This window comes from Periophthalmus magnuspinnatus, chromosome 5 (genome assembly GCF_009829125.3).
Source record: "Periophthalmus magnuspinnatus isolate fPerMag1 chromosome 5, fPerMag1.2.pri, whole genome shotgun sequence".
NCBI lineage: Eukaryota > Metazoa > Chordata > Actinopteri > Gobiiformes > Gobiidae > Periophthalmus > Periophthalmus magnuspinnatus.
The window spans coordinates 28,517,938-28,536,915 of NC_047130.1; the positions used below are offsets into that span (position 1 = coordinate 28,517,938).

Below are 18,978 nucleotides of genomic sequence, written 5' to 3' on the forward strand. Positions count from 1 at the left end.
TTGTTGGATTATATGTGTGGATGTGTCAGTTTGGCTGCCAATTAATAGCTGGAAGTGTAGGGTCAGACTAGAATTTTCCATTTGACTGCTACTCCAGGACAGCGTAGCAGCCCCTTCTCTTCTTCGCACCTCCGGACCACTCGCACAAATGAGTTTACCTTGTAGCCATTATAACTGTAATCCCTTATTCCCCATTCATGCACACACAAACGCAGCAGTATGTTATTGAATGAAATAAGAAAGTTCATCTTTAGCATGACTGTGATCATAGAGGTCAGTCCGATAGTAGTTAATCATGTGATCACCTCCATAAGCAGCTTCTAATTAGTGTCTCCACAATACAATTTCAGTCTGTAATTAGCCCAGATTGGCCTCTTCCTCCAGGAGCCTTATTAGCAGCGGTGCACAGCGGTAGGTGAGAATAACACTATCATTTGTCAGCCATGTTTGGGACACATACTGAATGTTCCCCGTGTTTTACCTTAGCCCTCATCAGACACTTTTATATAACCTTTTGTCACTTTTTCTTTCTTTCTTTTGACCTTTTTTCTCATTTTACCCATAGGTGTGGAAAAAAATGGCAATTCTTTAAAATAAATGTGTCATGAGATGACATTTTTTTAATCCAGAAGCAAATTCTTGGGTCAGAGAAACCATTAAGAGACAGATAAAAATGAAATTGTTTTATTTTATTTTTTTTATCTGTAAAAAGCAACATTCTCAATAGGAGTGTGCAAAAATATCGCTACATCGCATCGTTTTATTTAATGATACAGTATCGATATTGTAAACTGCTGTATTGATATATCGCCAAGAGTATTTTTTTGTATATTTTATCAAATTATTCTGTCACAGCGCTACATTTATGTGGCTTGTTTAGAGGAAAGAAACTCATTTATGCAGAACATTTGACATTTGATTCACTGTTTTCATGATTAAAACAGGTTTATTTCATATTAACTATTACTTTGGTTTAACAAAGACTTTTAGTATCACAGTTGTGTTTTAGTCGATATGTTGTGATTCTTCAGAGCCGTTAAACTGCACATGTCTCTGTGTAAATGTAAATGTGGAGCTCGTATAAGCTGTGGATGAGTAATACTGGCCAATAGAACAGTCTGATGTGTTTTTCTAGTTGGTAAAATGCACAAAACAAAATGCACTTTATGTTCATTCGTCTTCAATAAATATAAGCAAAATAAAAAATATAATAAATATAATTCATATTTATTTTTTGTGAAAATGGGGTTGACCTGAAAGCCTTTACTTTTCACTGAATCATATTGAATCAATTTAAAATATATCGTACTCTATCGAATCGGCAGTGCAATATGTATCGAGGTATGTATCGTATCGGCAACTTCTTAACGATACCCAGCCCTAATTCTCAATATAAAGTGCTTTGGTTAAATAAATACAACATCATCATCATTGGATTAAGATATGTACGACTAAAATACACGTGTGCATCATTGTCTGTGGTTGGATGCATTATGATGTAGAAAAAAATAGAAAAATATGTTTATTTTGGATACTCATTCTGCCTTGAATAAAAAAATAAATAAAATTTAAAAAAATAAAAATACAACAATAATGATAACTTCCCCTGTAAATAAATGCAAATACCTGACCTGTAAATTACATATTCATGTTAAACTCTCTTCAGGGACCAGAGTAGGGACGGATATTGCTCATTAGCCTTGGTCATAATTGTTGTCGTGTTTATTTGATATGAACAAACACGTTGCGCATTTAACATACTTGTCCCAAACAAACACATTCAGGAAAACCATAAAATTATAAAATTCTGATACCGTATACCCAAATCACATCTTACCACATAATACAAAGAATTCACCTGAAAATTAAACATGGACAAACTAATAATAACAAACTTGTATGTGCTCCACAGCTTAACCTGGTGTCCAACGTCACACTGTCCAAGACGGCCCCCGAGGCGTCCCCTCCTCTGAGCTTGCCGCACACGCCCACCACCCCCACCGCCCCCCTCACCCCTCTGTCCCAAACGCACTCTGTCATCACCGCCAACAGCTTACACAGTGTGGGACCCATGCGAAGACGCTACTCTGACAAATACAACATGCCCATCTCTCCAGGTACCACACAAGGACAGCACAACTTTTATTTTATTGTGATTATAGCAGAGAAAAACAATAGAGTGCCATGGCAAAAAGTGAAATTTGTTTTTCTTTTTGTAGTCAGTTTTATGGATTTTAAGTAGTGATGAAATAATATGGCTTTGAAAAAATACTGCATGCCCCTAATGACTTAAAATGACATTTATTTGGATATAAACTCTTCTCTTTTGAATACATTTATTTGTTTTTCTTACTGGTTTGGAACTTTCCCCCTTTACAGTGATTATAAGATGATCATCAGATGTTTTTACTGCCCAGTTTAGAGATTTTAAAACGTCAGCTCTGTTAAAGTTACTCACTGTGTCCTCCTAATTCACTGTTTGTGCAGATCTCAGCCAAAACAAAGAATTTTACATGAATGCAGATGTTAGGCCTCCGTTCACATACGCCTCACTAATAAGACAGGTAAGATGCTTTTTTATTTTTTTTTAAATGCCTAATTTCGGTTATGTTTTGTGCGCTTTTGTTAATAGTACAAGTGTTACATATAAACGTAGCAAATCGGTCTTGCTTTAGCCATTGTCTGCAGAGGACGGAGTATGTGTTCTGTCATCTGCCCCACTTTACTTTCTATGTAAAATTTCAAACACAATTTAGAGAAGAACAGATTAAATGAGTGCAAGAATGAGTGCACTATTCCCCAAAACAGCTTCATGTGACATTTGTTTTTGATTAGGCCTTCCAGTGACTGTGATTATTACCAAATTCATTTCACACAACAGTAGGGATGAACCTGTTTTAAGATGGCCAGTCAATTATCTCCAGGCCTCAGTAATCTGGCATCTTAGGAATTAATCTGAGCTAACCATAATTGCTGCCCTGTAATCTGCCTGAGAAATGTTTTTCCTTGCCCTTCATTTATACCCACACAAGAAAATATATTCAAATCTGCCAGTTGGAAATTAAAAGTGCTGGAGACTCAAACAAACATTTGGGGGAGACAGCCAGGAGCCATTTTCCTCCAGTCTTGTTTAGCTCCACACAAACTGCATGCTTGTGAATTATTGATCACCGTAAATGTTTGTTTCTGTCATGTTTCATCACACAGGCTATCCTGGACTCTCCAGAAAAGCAGCTAACACTAAATGAAATCTACAACTGGTTCACACGAATGTTTGCATATTTCAGACGCAACGCTGCAACGTGGAAGGTACTTTTCTTTTCACTAAAATGGGCTCTTAAAACAGAAAGGATATCCAGACCTTAACAAAAAGTCATAATAATAACTCAACAATAGAACATTTATAATGCCCAGATGACCCCACCCTTTAGACAAACATATGAACCACAAACCAGCAATGTGCATTCTTGTAAAAATAATAGTGAGTGGAGTAGAAAGAGGGGCTGTTAGCAGTGGGTGGCATTAGCTTGAACATAGTAATATTATGCCAGTGACTTCTGGCTGAGCCCCTCAACAATGACTTCAGAATTGAACGCTGTGTTTTCCAGCAGACCACAAACACGTCTTCAGCACAACAACTTACAAAAACAACATGGCTGTACTTCAGAACAGTAAAATATCTGTCTCTGTGGCTTTTCAAAGGCGAGACCACACAGATGTAGTCTGTGCTGCTGACGTTTGATGGATATTAAAATGAGTCAGACTAATACAAAGACCTTTATGTTCAATGTAAAAGAATGGATTAGACAATGCATTCTGCTCACACTGCTCTGTCCTCTTCTAAGCTCCTGTACTCTAGCTCATTGTTGTAATAGGTACCTTTTAGATTTTACTCATAATGTGGTATGAGGCAAATGTTATATTTACACTGCATAATCAGAAAATAAAAATAAGTCATTAGTCCAACAGTGTTGCTGTGGAAACCAGCAAATATTGATGTGTTGTTTTGGTCATCTGAAACCTGAGGTCCATTTCCTGCCAAAACAGCCCTGGATTATTTATTGTTTTCTTTCTGGTTTGATTCAGAGCCTGTCCAAATATTTTTCCTGTGAAGTGAATGTTTTCTTATGCAGAGATGTGTCATGTACTGATAGCACTCCTTTTTCTCTTTTTCACACCAACTGCAGAATGCAGTCCGGCATAATCTTAGTCTTCACAAGTGTTTTGTTCGAGTAGAAAACGTAAAAGGGGCTGTGTGGACAGTGGACGAAATAGAGTTCCAAAAGAGACGGCCTCAAAAGATCAGTGGGTAGGTGGGGCCTATTATCTGTGTTCTGATTGGCTGATGAAGAGGTCACTGCTGCTCCATCTCATTGTTTGTGCCACATTATCAAAGTCCTGCTTGCTTTGGCCTAGCTCTTCCTCATGCTTCTAGGCTGGTGATGCTTCATAACCACATGGCTCTGTTTGATTTTGCCTCTCCTCACCCTGTGTCTGTGTCTGTCTTGTCATTGTCTGCATCTGCCTGTGCTTGCTGCATCCTCAGGGTGCCATTCGCACCAACCTTTCCCTGCATAGATGCTTTGTGAGGGTAGAGGATGGGTTTGGGTCCTTTTGGACTGTTGATGATGAAATTAAACGCGGGCATCAAGTGCGGCAAGATCGCCCTCGGAAAACCATCCCTGACCAGATCTTTGCCAAGCTGCTAGAACAGTAAGCACCCTGGCCCTCACCCCTGCATGCCCCCGCCCTCTGTGTGCATATCATGCTTTTTGTGTTTAGCCTCCATCCATCACGCTTCCTCATAAGCCTCCTCTTCTCTGCTCTTCACTGTGTTCAAGATAGTTGTGTGGTAATGTCAAGTGATTGAACACTTAGAACTATAGCCTTATTATCCACTTTACTACACTATAATGTCTTTAGTTCTTATACAAAGTGCATTGATTTCTCTTTATGAAACCTGATCCTCGAGGAGAGGAATGCATGCGAGCAGAGACATGAGTATGTGGTTGTAATTGAATTGTTGTGTTTGCAGAAGTCCGGCCTTAGTGAAGAACATTCAGACTAGTTTGGGCTATGGTCCGACTCTTTCTGCTGCCTTCCAGGTAAAGTACAATCTAACTTCACTCTGCACTCTCTCACGCCTTGTCTCCTACTCTTTGTTTTTATGTTCTGCTCTCACAAGAGTGATGGCCAACTAAGAAAGTGCTGACAACTCTCTTCCGTTTCACATTTAATGCTTGGGGCTTCACTTTTCAGGCTTCAATGGCAGAAAACAACATACCTCTATACACTACTGCTTCCATTGGAAGTCCCACCCTCAACTCCCTGGCCAACGCCATCCGTGAGGAGATGAACGGAGCGCTGGACCATGGCAACAGCAACGGCAGTGACAGCAGCCCGGGACGCTCGCCCCTGCCAGCTATGTGAGTGCACACTCTACTGCTGCCACAGGAGACAACACAGACTTTCACACTTCAGATGTATAAGCTTCATAATCATAAAACTTATGAAGGCCAGGAGATTTTAGGAGAGCTGTTTTTAATATCATTAAACACTCTTTTTTAACATCATCATCACATTATTAAAATAATTACATAATTATATATCAAATATTTAACTTACAATGGTAGAACATGTTTATAACAAAGGTGTTTCTTGAACTGGTCTTTATAAAAGGCTTTCCTTTTTCACTTCCAAATGTGAACGTTTAAACTTGTTTATTAACTAACTCTGTAGTGAACAAAGGCTCACACAGGGCATTCTGGTCTATATGAATGTTTTTGCATACAGCATTACCTGTAGTGTCCCTCATGGTTGTAAATTTTGTCAAAGTCACTTTAGTTGGACTCTAGTAAAACAAAATCTAGCAGAAAAATTGATATTCTCAGTTTTTTGTGATTAGTTTGTATTGGTGCTGCTTGTAGTTTTTTTGGTAACAGATAAACTTCAATTTCTACTGGCACTAGCATAATAATTTAGTTTAATAATGTATTGTATTTATTGTGATGTTTTTTTGCATTGCTGTAACACATAAATCCCGTCTCTAAAGTGTACATTAGAAACAGTGCCACCAATAGTCTGCACCTGTGCATTTGCATTACATGTTACTACAAAAGCATTTCTTCTCACATAGGAGCAAACAAAACCTGAACACTTCATAATATCTGAAATTGTTCTTTCTTCTAGTGTGGGTTAGTGAAATGAGCTAATGTGTGTGAGCAGATGAAAAGCACACGGGACAATAAATAAAACAGGGGGTGGGGTTGACATGTGAGGGGTCAGGGCCAGAGCTGTGGCGGGCCTCAGCACAGAAAGGAAACTCCACCTTTTCAAAGCTTCCCTCTCTGTTATTTTATGAACTCTCCTGTATGCACCCTGCCGCCTGTCTCCACCTTGCTCTAATCAGCCACGCAATTGTTCATAATATTTACAAAATGCCAGAACGCAAGTGGTCAAGTCGTCGCAGCAATGCATCAAGAAACACCTCTGAAAAAATGTATCAAATAAAAACACAAATGCATAATTAGTCTGGGGGAAATCATCCAAGATTCTCATGTTTGGAAAGTTGTGGTCTGGCTTGGAAAACCGCAGCTCCCCGTTCTCTTGTCGTAAAAGGAGTGCGCGCTAAGTTGTTTGAAGCCTAAAATAATACGGCGCACGCTTGCATGGCTTCCAGATGTGAGGGGCAGACCACCGATGCACAGCCTGTACAAGTGGATCAGGAAAGGCCTCCTCCTCCTCTTCCTCCCTCTCAATAGGGCTGAGGGGGGTTGTGCCTGAAAACTAAAAGGTGCAGTAATGAGCTGTTGGCCAAATGGAGGAGAAGTGCCATCCCTAATCAGTGTGAACATGGCTGTGAGCGTGGCTGTGGAGCAGGAAAGGCACAGACAGGATGGGCGTACTGCTGCTGGCCCAGAGGCGGGCCGCGTCTCCCTGTGCCCCTGCGAGCCTATCTTTAGGCTCTGCACACACTCGGCACTTCTGTGTGCGGGGACTAAATGGCTTTAATCTGTGGATTTTCTCCTGCTTTTAAAGAACTTGGCTCACAAGACTGTATAGCACAGATACTACTATTATATCTGGATACTGTATTATACAAAAGTGGTGAAATATGAAATACTATGGATAATAGTAATGAGGAATTTGAACTGAAGTGGTACCAGGAGTCATGACTGTACTTAATAAAAACAGTAGATACATAAGACTTTTTTGCCAGCACCAAATTCTCTAATCGTTTGTATGATTTTATAACTTATATATTACATTAAATTATGGAAATTTTAGCAAGCACAATGTTATTAATTGTAACAATAATATTAAGGTTTATAAAATCGTTTTAATGTTCCAAAAATCCGGCTTGTGTTGAACATGTGTTTTCCACATGTAGAGAGAACTGCTGCTTAACACAAACCAGCTTTGTAAAGCACAGCACTTCTCTTAAAAACGACCAGACAGGAATCAGGTATCAGGCTAATTATACAGTGAAGTGTGGAATCAGCATGCAGTTCAATCGCATCATAATAACAATTTCATGTCTGCCCCGCGGCCTGCTGCTCCGTCCTGAGGCGATGCCACTTGTAGACTTACTTTGATGTGAAAATGATCGAAAAGCTGACTTCACTTTTTCCCCCTTCTTAAATATCGGTGCTCATTAGCATACGTGTGTGTCTGTGACAATAATCACAGAGTTGTGTTGGTGTGGATCTAGGCCTGTCCCTTGTTGTGGTAGTAAATGAGCCTGGTGCTTTGCTGTGACACTGCTCTGCCTCCTGCAGCAGCCTGGCACCACGGGTTAGAGCGTCGCGTCCCCTCCAGCTGCTCATAATGTGCTCTTTTTTCCTTCCTGTCTCTCCCTTTCTCCCTGCGCTTTATTCTTGCTCTGTTTCTGTAATGAGAAATTTGGCAGATCCCATCTCTTTAGTGGCTCTTTTTGAGCTCAGTGAGGGGTAGAGGGGCGCCTCGTGTTTTTGCCTTGTTTACAAGTGACAGCGTTATTATTCTCCTAAGGGTTCTGTTTCTTATCGCTCTGTAGTGCCGTGTGCGCGCCTTCCCTGCCAGCTCTTTTCTCCCCTCTTATTGACACTTGCCTGAAAAAATGCATTAATTCTGCAGTTGAAAGTATGTACGCTGGTGTCTGGAGCAGTGTTTTCTTGAAGTTGATTAATGATAGAAGCCGATGCGAGGTCGTCCTCCTGAGACCCGCCTCGCAGGTTGTGCATGTTAATGAGCAGAAGGGGAACACACAGCGCGCCACCAGGAGGCTGACGACTCAACAGTCCATTCTGCGGCCGTCACCGTCGCACACTGCTAATCTAACTCATTTATCAATTCTAAGTGAATACCCTGTTGTCGCTTGCCACCAAAATAAAAAGCCTGCAGCTTTACGGGGATTGGAAGAGCTCAAAAGGAAGCTGAAATTATCATCAGCACCAGTGAGGCCTCCACTCGGAGCCAGACATTTGTTTTTGTTCCCCTGTTTCCTCTTTATAAACAGAAAGCCCAGGTCTGGAGCTCAGAGCACAGCCTGCTCTCAGGTTATTAATGTTTACAGTGCAGAGCTAGCAGCATTTGTCAAATACACTTTTTAATTTACATATTAACAGAGCAGATAAAGACAGTTAGTATAGTTCACTGTGTGTATAAGCACCTTTGACACTAATAATATCTAAATGTTACTTTTTATGGAAAACATTTTAGCATTTTCCACATGGATGACCATTTTCCACAGGGGTCTCTTAATGTTGCCCACACTGTAAATAGGCCATAGACTGTAAATACTGTAAATATTTGTTATCTATTCACAATCATAAACAACGGGGTCTACCAGTGGTATATGCGATTAAGAAATACTTGTCCTTATACATGTCTGTACTTAGGTCAATTTACATTTATTTTCAAAACATCTTTTCTGAAAACATTCACTTTATTTTTTATTATCTTGTACTACTCATATGTTTACACTGTTTAAATTATATATTAAACAAATTGCCCTGTCCGTTGCAGGCACCACATCAGCGTTAAGGAGGAACCACTGGACCCTGATGACCACGAAGGCCCGTTGTCCCTAGTAACGACTGCAAACCACAGTCCGGACTTCGACCACCACAGGGACTACGACGACGAGCCGGGACACGAGGACATGCTGTAGGCACCTGCAGTCTGTCTCACCTGCCCGGGACACTGTATCAGAGCGGGGCAAACGCAGAACTGCAGTCTCCAATAGACTTTTTGTGCCATTAGAGAGACCTATGACAGCCCCAAGACGGCTTTGTTTTTTGATTACTTTCTATGTTTTTATTTTCTACACATGGACATATTTTGGTACGGGCAGTTTTGGTGGTCAGAATTGCCCCACGCGAAGTTGCCCCTTTTGCCACGCAGCCAAAGACGGACTGCTGCACCGCTGGACTGCAAAGGGGTGTCACGTCTCCCCCACCTTTTTTTTTTCTTTCTCTCTCTCTCTCTCTCTCTCTCTCTCTTTCACTCAAGAGAGAATTGAGTGACATTTAATTTACACCAAGAGGGAGAGCAAGTGTGTATTCATTGTCACTGCCTTCAACACTTCTCATTGGTTTGATTCCATATTGGGTGGGTGGGGTGTTTCTTTGATTCGTTGATAGATTATAAAAGATATCATTTGCGTCTATTTTCTGTCGTTCATGCTGTTATCAATGTGGCATCTTTTTATTTTTTTATTTTTTTTATTTGTCGTGTCGTGTCTTGAAACAGATCAGACCTCATGCCCAAGCTGTGGAGATTCTGTGGTCAGCACTTGATAATGAATGTTGATTTCTTTATCCTTACTTGTTGTCTTTAAAAAAAACAAAAAAAACGCAAAAACATAATCGAATGTCACGTACCAACTAGTATTTTCTCGAGTCGTCGCCCTGACACCACCTGCACCTCGCCCTCCCGCTCGCAAAAGTCCGCTGGCGATGCACTACCCCGTAATGAAGGCTCTCTCCACGCATCAATGAAGTTTAATTTAAGATGCCAATGAATGACAGAGAAATCATGCAGGTTATGATTTATCCTTATGAAATTGTACTTTAAAACAGCCCCCCTCCACGGTAGAGCGCGTCGAGCCGCAACACAATTTCTGATCACCGTCTAAGGCTTTTTAAAAGAAAAAAAAAATCTAATGAAAACGTCAGGTATAATGGTTTAGACCAGCTAATTGTGATTCTGAAAACGCAACAGTTAATCAGACTAGTTTCTTCCATGCTTTGACGTGACTGGGTTGAGGACGTGCATCATTCCCTGTGTGTGATGGTTTATTTTGTTTGTTTTTTTTCCAGTTTTTTTTACATCTCATGCATGGATATTTTGTGTTTTAACTGTACAAAGATGAAATGCTCATTTTACTTTACAGAAGTAAAAACGCCAAATAACTGCGATAAGAAAAAGACCAGAATATTGCACATTCCAGCCAAAATCTAGAGTACAGTCCACTGAAGCACTAGTCTACTTGTGTACTAATACTACTGCATTTAAGGTTTTGGAATAAATATTAAGTACAGCATTCAGTAAATAAAATAAATGCAGTAGATTAATACATCTGAAAGAGAATTAGTGCACTTTTAGATGAGGCGTAAGAGTTCTGTTCATCCAAAAACAAATCATGTACGGGGTTACATCACAATCCTAAAAAGACCACAATACCTAGACTGCAATCAACCACTTTCCTTATTTATTATTTTGAGTATTTTTAATATTTTTTATTGTTGATATTTTTGGAATACCTGTGACTACCAAAGATTATGTCTGTACTGCAATAGCAGATCAGTCCAAATATATCTGGTCCATTGGATGTGTCAGTTGCTGTGGAGCCGCTGAGGTGGTGGAATGAGCTCCTCAAATGTTCTCATTAGTTTTGTTCAAACCAAAAGGCTGAGGGTGTGAGGGGACAGGACAGCTGTACCAATGTTTGGAGTGACCAAAAGTGAAAAGAGTCTGCTTACAGTTGACAAAACAAAATTATGACCAAATTCCACCAAGTTCCACATTAGGTTTGTTTTTTTTGATAAACTGGTAATTAACAGGAAGCTTTGGAAATGAAAGCACGGTTTCTTCAGTTTTGACCATTTTTTCTTGTATATTTCAAATAGTTTTGTTGTGGTAATAAGTTGTATTTCACACTAGCCTCAAAATCAACCTGAATTAGACATATTTGTTCATGGATTGGGCCAGGGTCGTTCTGTATTCATGAAATACAATTTTCTCAGAATGTATGCATTACACACAATGGGCTAAATAGTGGTCAGCTCAGTCAGTTTGATATTTTGACAAGAAGTCTAGATGTTTCCACAAAGTTACCCCTGGGCCAGTTATGATTCCAGATAGTTTAGTCTCAAACTTATATCTTTTTAGTGGGAATGCAGCCAACAACTATTTTTCTTTTTATGTCATTTGTCAAAATTAAAACGCTCTGGTCCATTTTTTTGCCTATACAATTAGATCCATCTTTCTTTTTTGCTCCTAAGGTAAGGACTTGTGTGTAATCTGCAGAGTGGGGCTGGGGCAGGACCGTGAGAACAGGGGCGAGCTCTCCCCAAACCTCACTCACATCCCGGGGCAGGAGGCGCTGGTCGAGTCCAAACATTCTCAGCATGTGCAGCCTGACATTACTAAAGATAACAGCATGAGAAAACGGTTAGCGTGCATACCTCAGTTCAAACCTATAGGGAATGACTCAATTAAGCATAAAAAAGAACATTTCACTCACTTGCACTTGGCTGTATGTATTGCATGTGTAGTCCAATTCAGATCTCAGGCTTTTTGTTGATACGCCGTATCCTGTCCCACTGGGTTGTTTTGGAGGGTTGTACATACATGTCTGCATTGTCTTCTCCTGTCGTCTCCTCTTGTCACTTTTTTTATCTGAAAATACATTTGTGTTATGATGTTTGCTTATGCCTTTGTATTACCTGAAATAGCTATGAGAAAACTACTGTATGTATTGGATATAGCAAACTGTGCTGCAAATGTATTTTACTTAGCTATCTTTAAGCAGACTTGTGGGTGAGCGGGGCTGGGGCAGCTGTAATATAGACAGATTTTCTCTGTTTTCACTGACCGAAGCATTTTGTATAGATTTTCTTTAGTTTGTTTTGATACTTCCTTTTAAAGGTCCAAGCACTGCCTTCTGTCGGCCGTGTGCTCTAAGTGCGTCTCAGTGAAGATTGAGACTTCTTGCATGACTTATCCCAGGGTCACAGCAGAACGGGGGTTTAAGTGGTCAGTAATAATATAAGGGTGTAACATTCTACTATTTTATATGAAATAAATAGGAAAATGAAGAAAAATATGCAGTGCCAAGATGTAAAGAATATTGTTAAACATTGTTTTTTGTTCTCTTGGAGAGTTCCCTCATTTATGCATCAAAGATGTGTCCTCCATGCCACAACTGTAGTACATATTTTCTTCCTTTTTGACTTTAGGGTCATTGTAAATGAGTCCTATCAAGCACAGAAAAATCAGTCGAGCACAGGTCAAAGGTCAAAACATGGATGCATCATGAGAACTGGATTTCATACTCTAATTAGTGGCTCTAGTCCTAGACAAAAATAGAGAACATACTACATTCCAAAGAATACAGATCTTAAAAATCTTACAAAATACCACATATTTACCATCACATTTTTTCTCCCAAGGTGACCTGCTAGATATAAAGTTTAGTCTAGTCATTTCAGTAAAAACCCCAAATCATATAATACTGTAATCTGAATTTAAATATGCTTCCAGTACATTTTTGGCTCTTATCCAGTTCTTATAATCCATACATGGTGCAGAGTCACATGGTGATAGAGGTGTGTCTGCTGGACCACAGGCTCCGCCCACACCTCTACTGCACCATTAACTGTCCTTGGTCCCTCATCACAGAGCGGTCCATAGAGTGGGGGAGGGGTCTGTCACGCCAATGCAAATCATTCTTCTTTTTCTGTTTTTGAAAATATACTGTTTCTTTCTGCTGTTTTTTATTGAGATTCTGATGCTCACCTCCATCTTGATCATTCCGGGTGCGTCTGAAGCAGAGCATTCTAAACATGCAATAAAATGCTGGTTGATCAGAGATTTGGTGTCGGTGGATTTTTCTTCCTCAACAACAAAAAAAATACACTTTAATGCTGGAGCAATGACTTTAACGTTTAAACTTTTTACCAGCAGAGACAAGTTGTAAGGTGATTCAATGTGATTTTAACTCATATTTCATTCCATTATAAACTAAATTGAATTGTTGATCACTCACAAACCTTATGGCTGGAGAACTAGCAATGCATAAAACATCAATAATAGCAAAAATATCACCTAAACCTGTATTAATCTTTATTTTGAATCAAATGGCTGAACGCAGCTCTTGTTTGTTGCCTTGATCTTACTCAGTCTTAAATTATCTTGTAATTAAAAATAGACAGATAAACGGCCTTCCTTACAGCAATTTAGGTAACTGCATTTGATCAGCTATAAATTGTGGAAGCACTAAAATCACAGAAATAATAGCAGTATGGATTTGGTGAAGGGGCTAATGCTGCACCAGTGCCACATGTTTTTATGACCAGGACGCAGGTCACACTGGCCACTAAACACCAGGCAGAGATCAGGCCTAAGCACTTTTAATCTTGTGAAACAAGCAATTACAAACAGTTGCATTGATTTGTTAAAAAGCTTTAGGTGACATAAATCGTTTGGTGCAGAGCCTCTTGCTGCTAAACATAAATGTCACAAGTGTTATTAATTAAGGCCTTTGAGAGACAAGATTTAATGGAAACAATATAAAATCATAAGCAGTCTTTCCGCGGGCTGTATTTCAGAGGATTCACGCCGAGCGGCCTTGTTGTTCTGACACTGATGGCACAGCGAACACACTCTAATGGAAGCTGTTTGTGTCCAATCACATAAATTCATCACAACTCCACACAGGCATTAACATGTGATATGATTAGACTCCATAAAGGTGCATGAAATATTAATAAGGCCGTGGATATACTAAGCTGTGACAGGACCAGCCCATAGCAGCCACACGCTAAATCATACCCTGACGACATGCAGTGCCCGGGCCCCATTCACTTACTTTATTCTACACATGCACATTTGAAAATTCTTTCTTAACAAATATTATCATGGTTAAACTGATTCCTTTTCATGTACACATATTATCTTAAAGTTAAATCATCCTTTTACATATTTTAGTAAAGTAAACTACTCCAGACAAGGGTCAAGTGAAGGTATAAGATTAAGAGAGTAAGAGGAAGTAGGAGTTCTGTGTAATCCCTCAATTGTCCAGATCTGATCCAAATAAAAAACAAAGTTAAATAAAGTTGACAGTTTCAGTGTAGTTGGCTCCTCCCTGCAGATTTAAGGCAGAATCCACCAGCAATGTGACCAGAACTGAGGAAGTGGCTTGGACGAGCAGCGAAACATCTTCACTCGTACATTTTTTTTGTTCAGTTGACAGATTTAACTTTTACTAAAGAACTGTAGGACACAAACAAATTGCAGAAAACATGTTGTTCAGTCAAGTTCAGGGCACCATTCAGTCTCACACTGACACATAAAGGGCTATTTAGCATCACTATATCATCAGTTTATAGTAATATATCCAGAGAGGAATCCAGTCAATACCTGCGGACTCACATGTATTACCCTTAATGAAACATGTACTCTGTCATTTTTCTAGTTTCTCTCTGGCATCTCTTGTGTCCTGATGTTATCATTTTGCCTGGATTATTCAACAGTATAGCACTAAACATATATCTCTTGCATTTATTCAATCACAGTGGTTAAAAAACACCCCAAAATACCTTGAAAAACATGCATTCCTACTGTGAGCAGGCTCTCCTTTACACAGATCTGACCTGTTATTTGACCTGGTAGCATCACTTGATTGTTTCCATTGAGATAGAGAAGTTTATAGTCATAGTCATCCGAGAAAAGTAATTATCGTATTTTCACGGCTATAACTTGTACTTTTTTCATAGTTTGGCTGAGGGGGCGACTTATACTCGGATGCGACTTATATGTGAAATATGTGTTTTTTTTTCCTTCATTATTATATATTTTGGCTGGTGCGACTTGTACTCCGGTGCAACTTATACTCCAGAAAATACAGTACATCTCCACAGAAACAAGCAGGTGGCAGACCCTTCATCAGAAAAGTTCTATAATACTGCTTTAACTCCATTATATTTGCATGTGTTATGTTAATCACTATTAGGTCATTTTTAATTTGACACAGAACACGGATTACTTCCACAAATGTTTGAACTGCGCGTTATCCAACCTGCTGCATCTGCCCTTCTATTTATCACCAGCAGACTGCAAAAACAAATGGGCTTCTGACTTGATTGTAATTACAGACAGACACAGCCTCATCCATTCTGCTCCCACTCCACACTCTGATCTGGCAAACTCCCAACATGGAGACAATTAACATTCCCACTGTTTGCTATTCGCGGTTTGATGTCAGAATTTGTTTATTAAGACCGGCTGCGGGCGCTGCTGTGCAATCGACCTGCTTGTAATTAGATCCCAATTATTTGTCTATTTCGGATATTGTAAACCGGGCACTTAGCACATCAGTTAAATTGACAGAGCGTGCTGCATGGTTTGCTCCGTAATTAAAACGTGTAGTGTTAATTAGATGATGACCACTTTATTCCGGGGGGGCGCTCTTGTGTCGACGCGGGGGCCCTCCTGAGCTGTTTGCATGGAGAGTTTAGCCAGACGCTTCCCCTAATGAGGCCTTGTTTTGTTTCAATTACCACATGCTGTTCAAAAGACATGGCTCGCTGGCCCACCAACACAAGAATACACACAACAACAAGCGCAGTGGGTCCTGGATCTAGCCAACCTGCAGCTGCAGCGCTAATACAAGGCTCGCTTTCAAAGAGAGGCCAGGCAATTAAAACACACAGAGCTAAAGGAAGATGAAAGTATAAAGGTGCTTATCACATCAGTTAGCCAGGCCCCGCGTCGGGCGCCAATGCTAATTACACTCATTGGGTAAATAGGGGAGATGCTCAGATGTCTCCTTCGCCTGGAAACAGAGGGGAGAGGGCGGGCATCCACTCACACTCCACTAACGCAGGAGACAGGCACAAAGAGGAAGCATCGCTGGGTTAAAATTCCTTCTTACTGTAGCATTTTGGATGGAAATATTAAAGTGGGATCTATGCTTTTACCGATAATGTTTCATTTTCATGTGTTTAAATGATCAACGATGATATTTAGACCTTCTCAAGACCAACAAACTCCATTTAAGTCTAGCGCAGATTAGTTTTAAATGGAGGAAATAAGGGGGGTGAAAACAAGTGTGATCCATGCTTATGATAAACATATGCAAGAAGTACTTTGAAACTAAATTACACTTAAAATAAAGCAATTCTGATGTTAAAAATAGAAAAAAAACAAAAAAAAAACAAAAACATGTGATTTGCTGTTGGAGGCTGAAAATGAACTCTCTTGCAATCATTTACTGATACAACGATGGTGCCAAATATAAACCTGCAAAATGTATAAACCTTTAAGAATGTCTGTCTTGTGTTTTTTGTAACATTTTTAATCAGTTCCTTTCCAAACAAGCAATAATTCTCACATTCCTGCCAAAAAATAATGACACAAATACAATAAACAACTGCTATACCTTATACATAAAGGGGTTTTACATCTACAAACTCCAAAGCGCCTCTACCCAACTCATGCAATATTCATCTTTATCTACGCTATCCATAATTGTTCTGTTCTTTCGGTTGCACCCGCCTCACTCATGCAGAAATGTGGCTTGTGACAGAAATACCTCCATATGGATTTTGTTCGATGGATGCACAAATCACAGTAGCATTTAAGCACGGCTGTATTTACCTGCTGAACCTACTGACTTTACACTGATGCCCCTCTAATCTGAATGAGTGGCATGCTAATTCCGGTGACTCTGCCATTCAAAAACACAAACACACATGTTGGTTTTAGAAGCTGGGGGGGACCTGCCGGAGTGAATTTCAAGTGCTTATTCAAATATTTCATTAAAATGTAAATTTCTACAACAGCCGACGTGGAGCTGTGCACAAGGCATGACTTCCGAAGTTATGAAGTTATAGTGTTTTCCGCCTGATGCCAATTAGCTGTGGGGGAGGAGAAGCGTGGGAGGGCGGGGGTGCCACTGTGTCCAAGGTTTTATCACAACGCAGCAGCGAAAAGTGTGTGTGCGTGCAACAGGAGGGAGTTATCGACAGCTCGGGCAGAGGGAAAACATGAGGAATCCAATCAATGCTCTTATCTGCTGCAAGAGCTAATGAAGAGATGGAATTAAAGCAAAGAAGGAAGGAACATGCAAATGAGTGACAGAGGCTGACTCTACAGCCGCATCTAACGGTGAGAGGCTGGTGACAACAGGATGGCAGCACGGCAAACATGTTCGCTTATGTATGGTCAAATTACAAAACAAACACTTTTAAATGATCTTAAATAATCTATAGACTCTGGACACCCTAAAGCCTTGACAATAACTGACAGCCATGACTCACTGAGAATAAATGTAGTTTATCACTTCACAATTCATTATTTTTTGTTTTTATGTTGTAATTTGTGAGTAAGGTGTGATCCACTGTGTCCAAGTCATTTCCCTTATAGATCAGTTCAGTCTGTCACTGCTTTAATTGTCAATAAATATCAGCTGACTAGCCTAATTCAAAACCAAAATCCTCCTAAAGGCATGAATATATTAATACAATAATTACTGGTACAAGTTGTCAAGTTATAATATTTGCCCTCAGGTTTAATTTAGCAAAAAAACAACTTCACTTTCAAGTTTTGCAGGCAGCAGATGCCAGAGAAAGTCTTTGTATTTTTGCGTTTCTTCTCTCATTCTAAACTTGTGAGTGCAAGACAAAATGGTTGCAGGTGGTGATGAAAATAAGAGCCATCCATCATTATTTATTAGGCATGAAAAAGATACACAATAATGTAATTTAATCTCTCAGCAGACAATTATTTCCACATATTGATAACGCGATGCCAAAAGTGCCATGAATCCTAATATGATGTTTGCTTTTATTGGTGCATGATACAAGCAGAACAAATAATGTGATTGTGTCAGGCTGAAAATGTGATTATTTGCACAAGCTAACATTATAATGGCAATCTGCTGCCGACATCGCTATCAGATTATTTGGCTGTGCTTAACTAGTTACAATTTGCATTAAGTTATTATGGCTGGATGGCAATAAAAGACAGCGCTGTGTGTCTCCTCTCCCCGCTTCACTTTCTCATTACCGCTCAGGTCCACCACACTTTTATACTGAGATGAAGCCCTTGATATTACAAGAACAGAGGACCAATAAACAGTGAGATCGCTCATATAAACTTGCATTGGAGCTGGGAGGCCATTGAGGGCAGCAGACGGGATTGTGATGTAGTGAGTTCTAATGTAGTGGACTTATGGACAGTACAACACTAATATTAACAAGAGGATGCATTATGGTGGAGCAAAGAGGTTGTGGGTCTGCTCTTTTGGAAGGATGATTCATGCAGGAAGTCTGTAAGAGTGACTGCGGAATATAGGCACTCACTTATTTGTACTTTGCTTATAAGTGTTTTTATTTGTTAGTCGGAGAAGGTGGAGAATGGCAGGCACTTATCCGGCTGTCTGACCCAGGGTGAAGGAGTTTTGTTTTATTTATTCACAACTCAAACTATAAAGGACTAAAACAATTAATTGGAATCAAGTATTAAATCATAATCGTACAGTATTTATTTATTTGATTGGGACAGTGCGTGTTAAGGGACAGATGTGATAAAACAATGTAAAAAAAAAAGGCTATTTTCCATCTGTTGTCACAAGATTTTGATAATTGTTATTGTCAACTGCACAATACAGTCTGTAAAACAAATACAGAAAGACCTTTTATGACAAAAACAGCTGCATTATTAAATCTAAATGTCAAAATGTCCAAGAAAGAATTTAAAAAAATCACCATT

At 39.6% G+C, this 18,978-nt stretch overlaps 1 protein-coding gene across 9 annotated transcripts in view; it reads left to right on the forward strand.

The window, feature by feature from the left end:
* foxp1b (forkhead box P1b) overlaps nt 1-13,075 on the forward strand; it is a 158,804-nt gene extending 145,729 nt beyond the window's left edge. For all 9 annotated transcript variants that reach the window (XM_055222178.1, XM_055222175.1, XM_055222174.1 and 6 more), the window contains 7 exons: nt 1,913-2,117; nt 2,488-2,564; nt 3,208-3,309; nt 4,188-4,309; nt 5,036-5,105; nt 5,260-5,426; nt 9,007-13,075. In XM_055222178.1, coding sequence (XP_055078153.1) covers nt 1,913-2,117; nt 2,488-2,564; nt 3,208-3,309; nt 4,188-4,309; nt 5,036-5,105; nt 5,260-5,426; nt 9,007-9,151 — 888 coding nt within the window. In that variant the 3' untranslated portion in view covers nt 9,152-13,075. The remainder of the gene's footprint in view (nt 1-1,912; nt 2,118-2,487; nt 2,565-3,207; nt 3,310-4,187; nt 4,310-5,035; nt 5,106-5,259; nt 5,427-9,006) is intronic.
* The last annotated feature ends 5,903 nt before the right edge of the window (nt 13,076-18,978 follow it).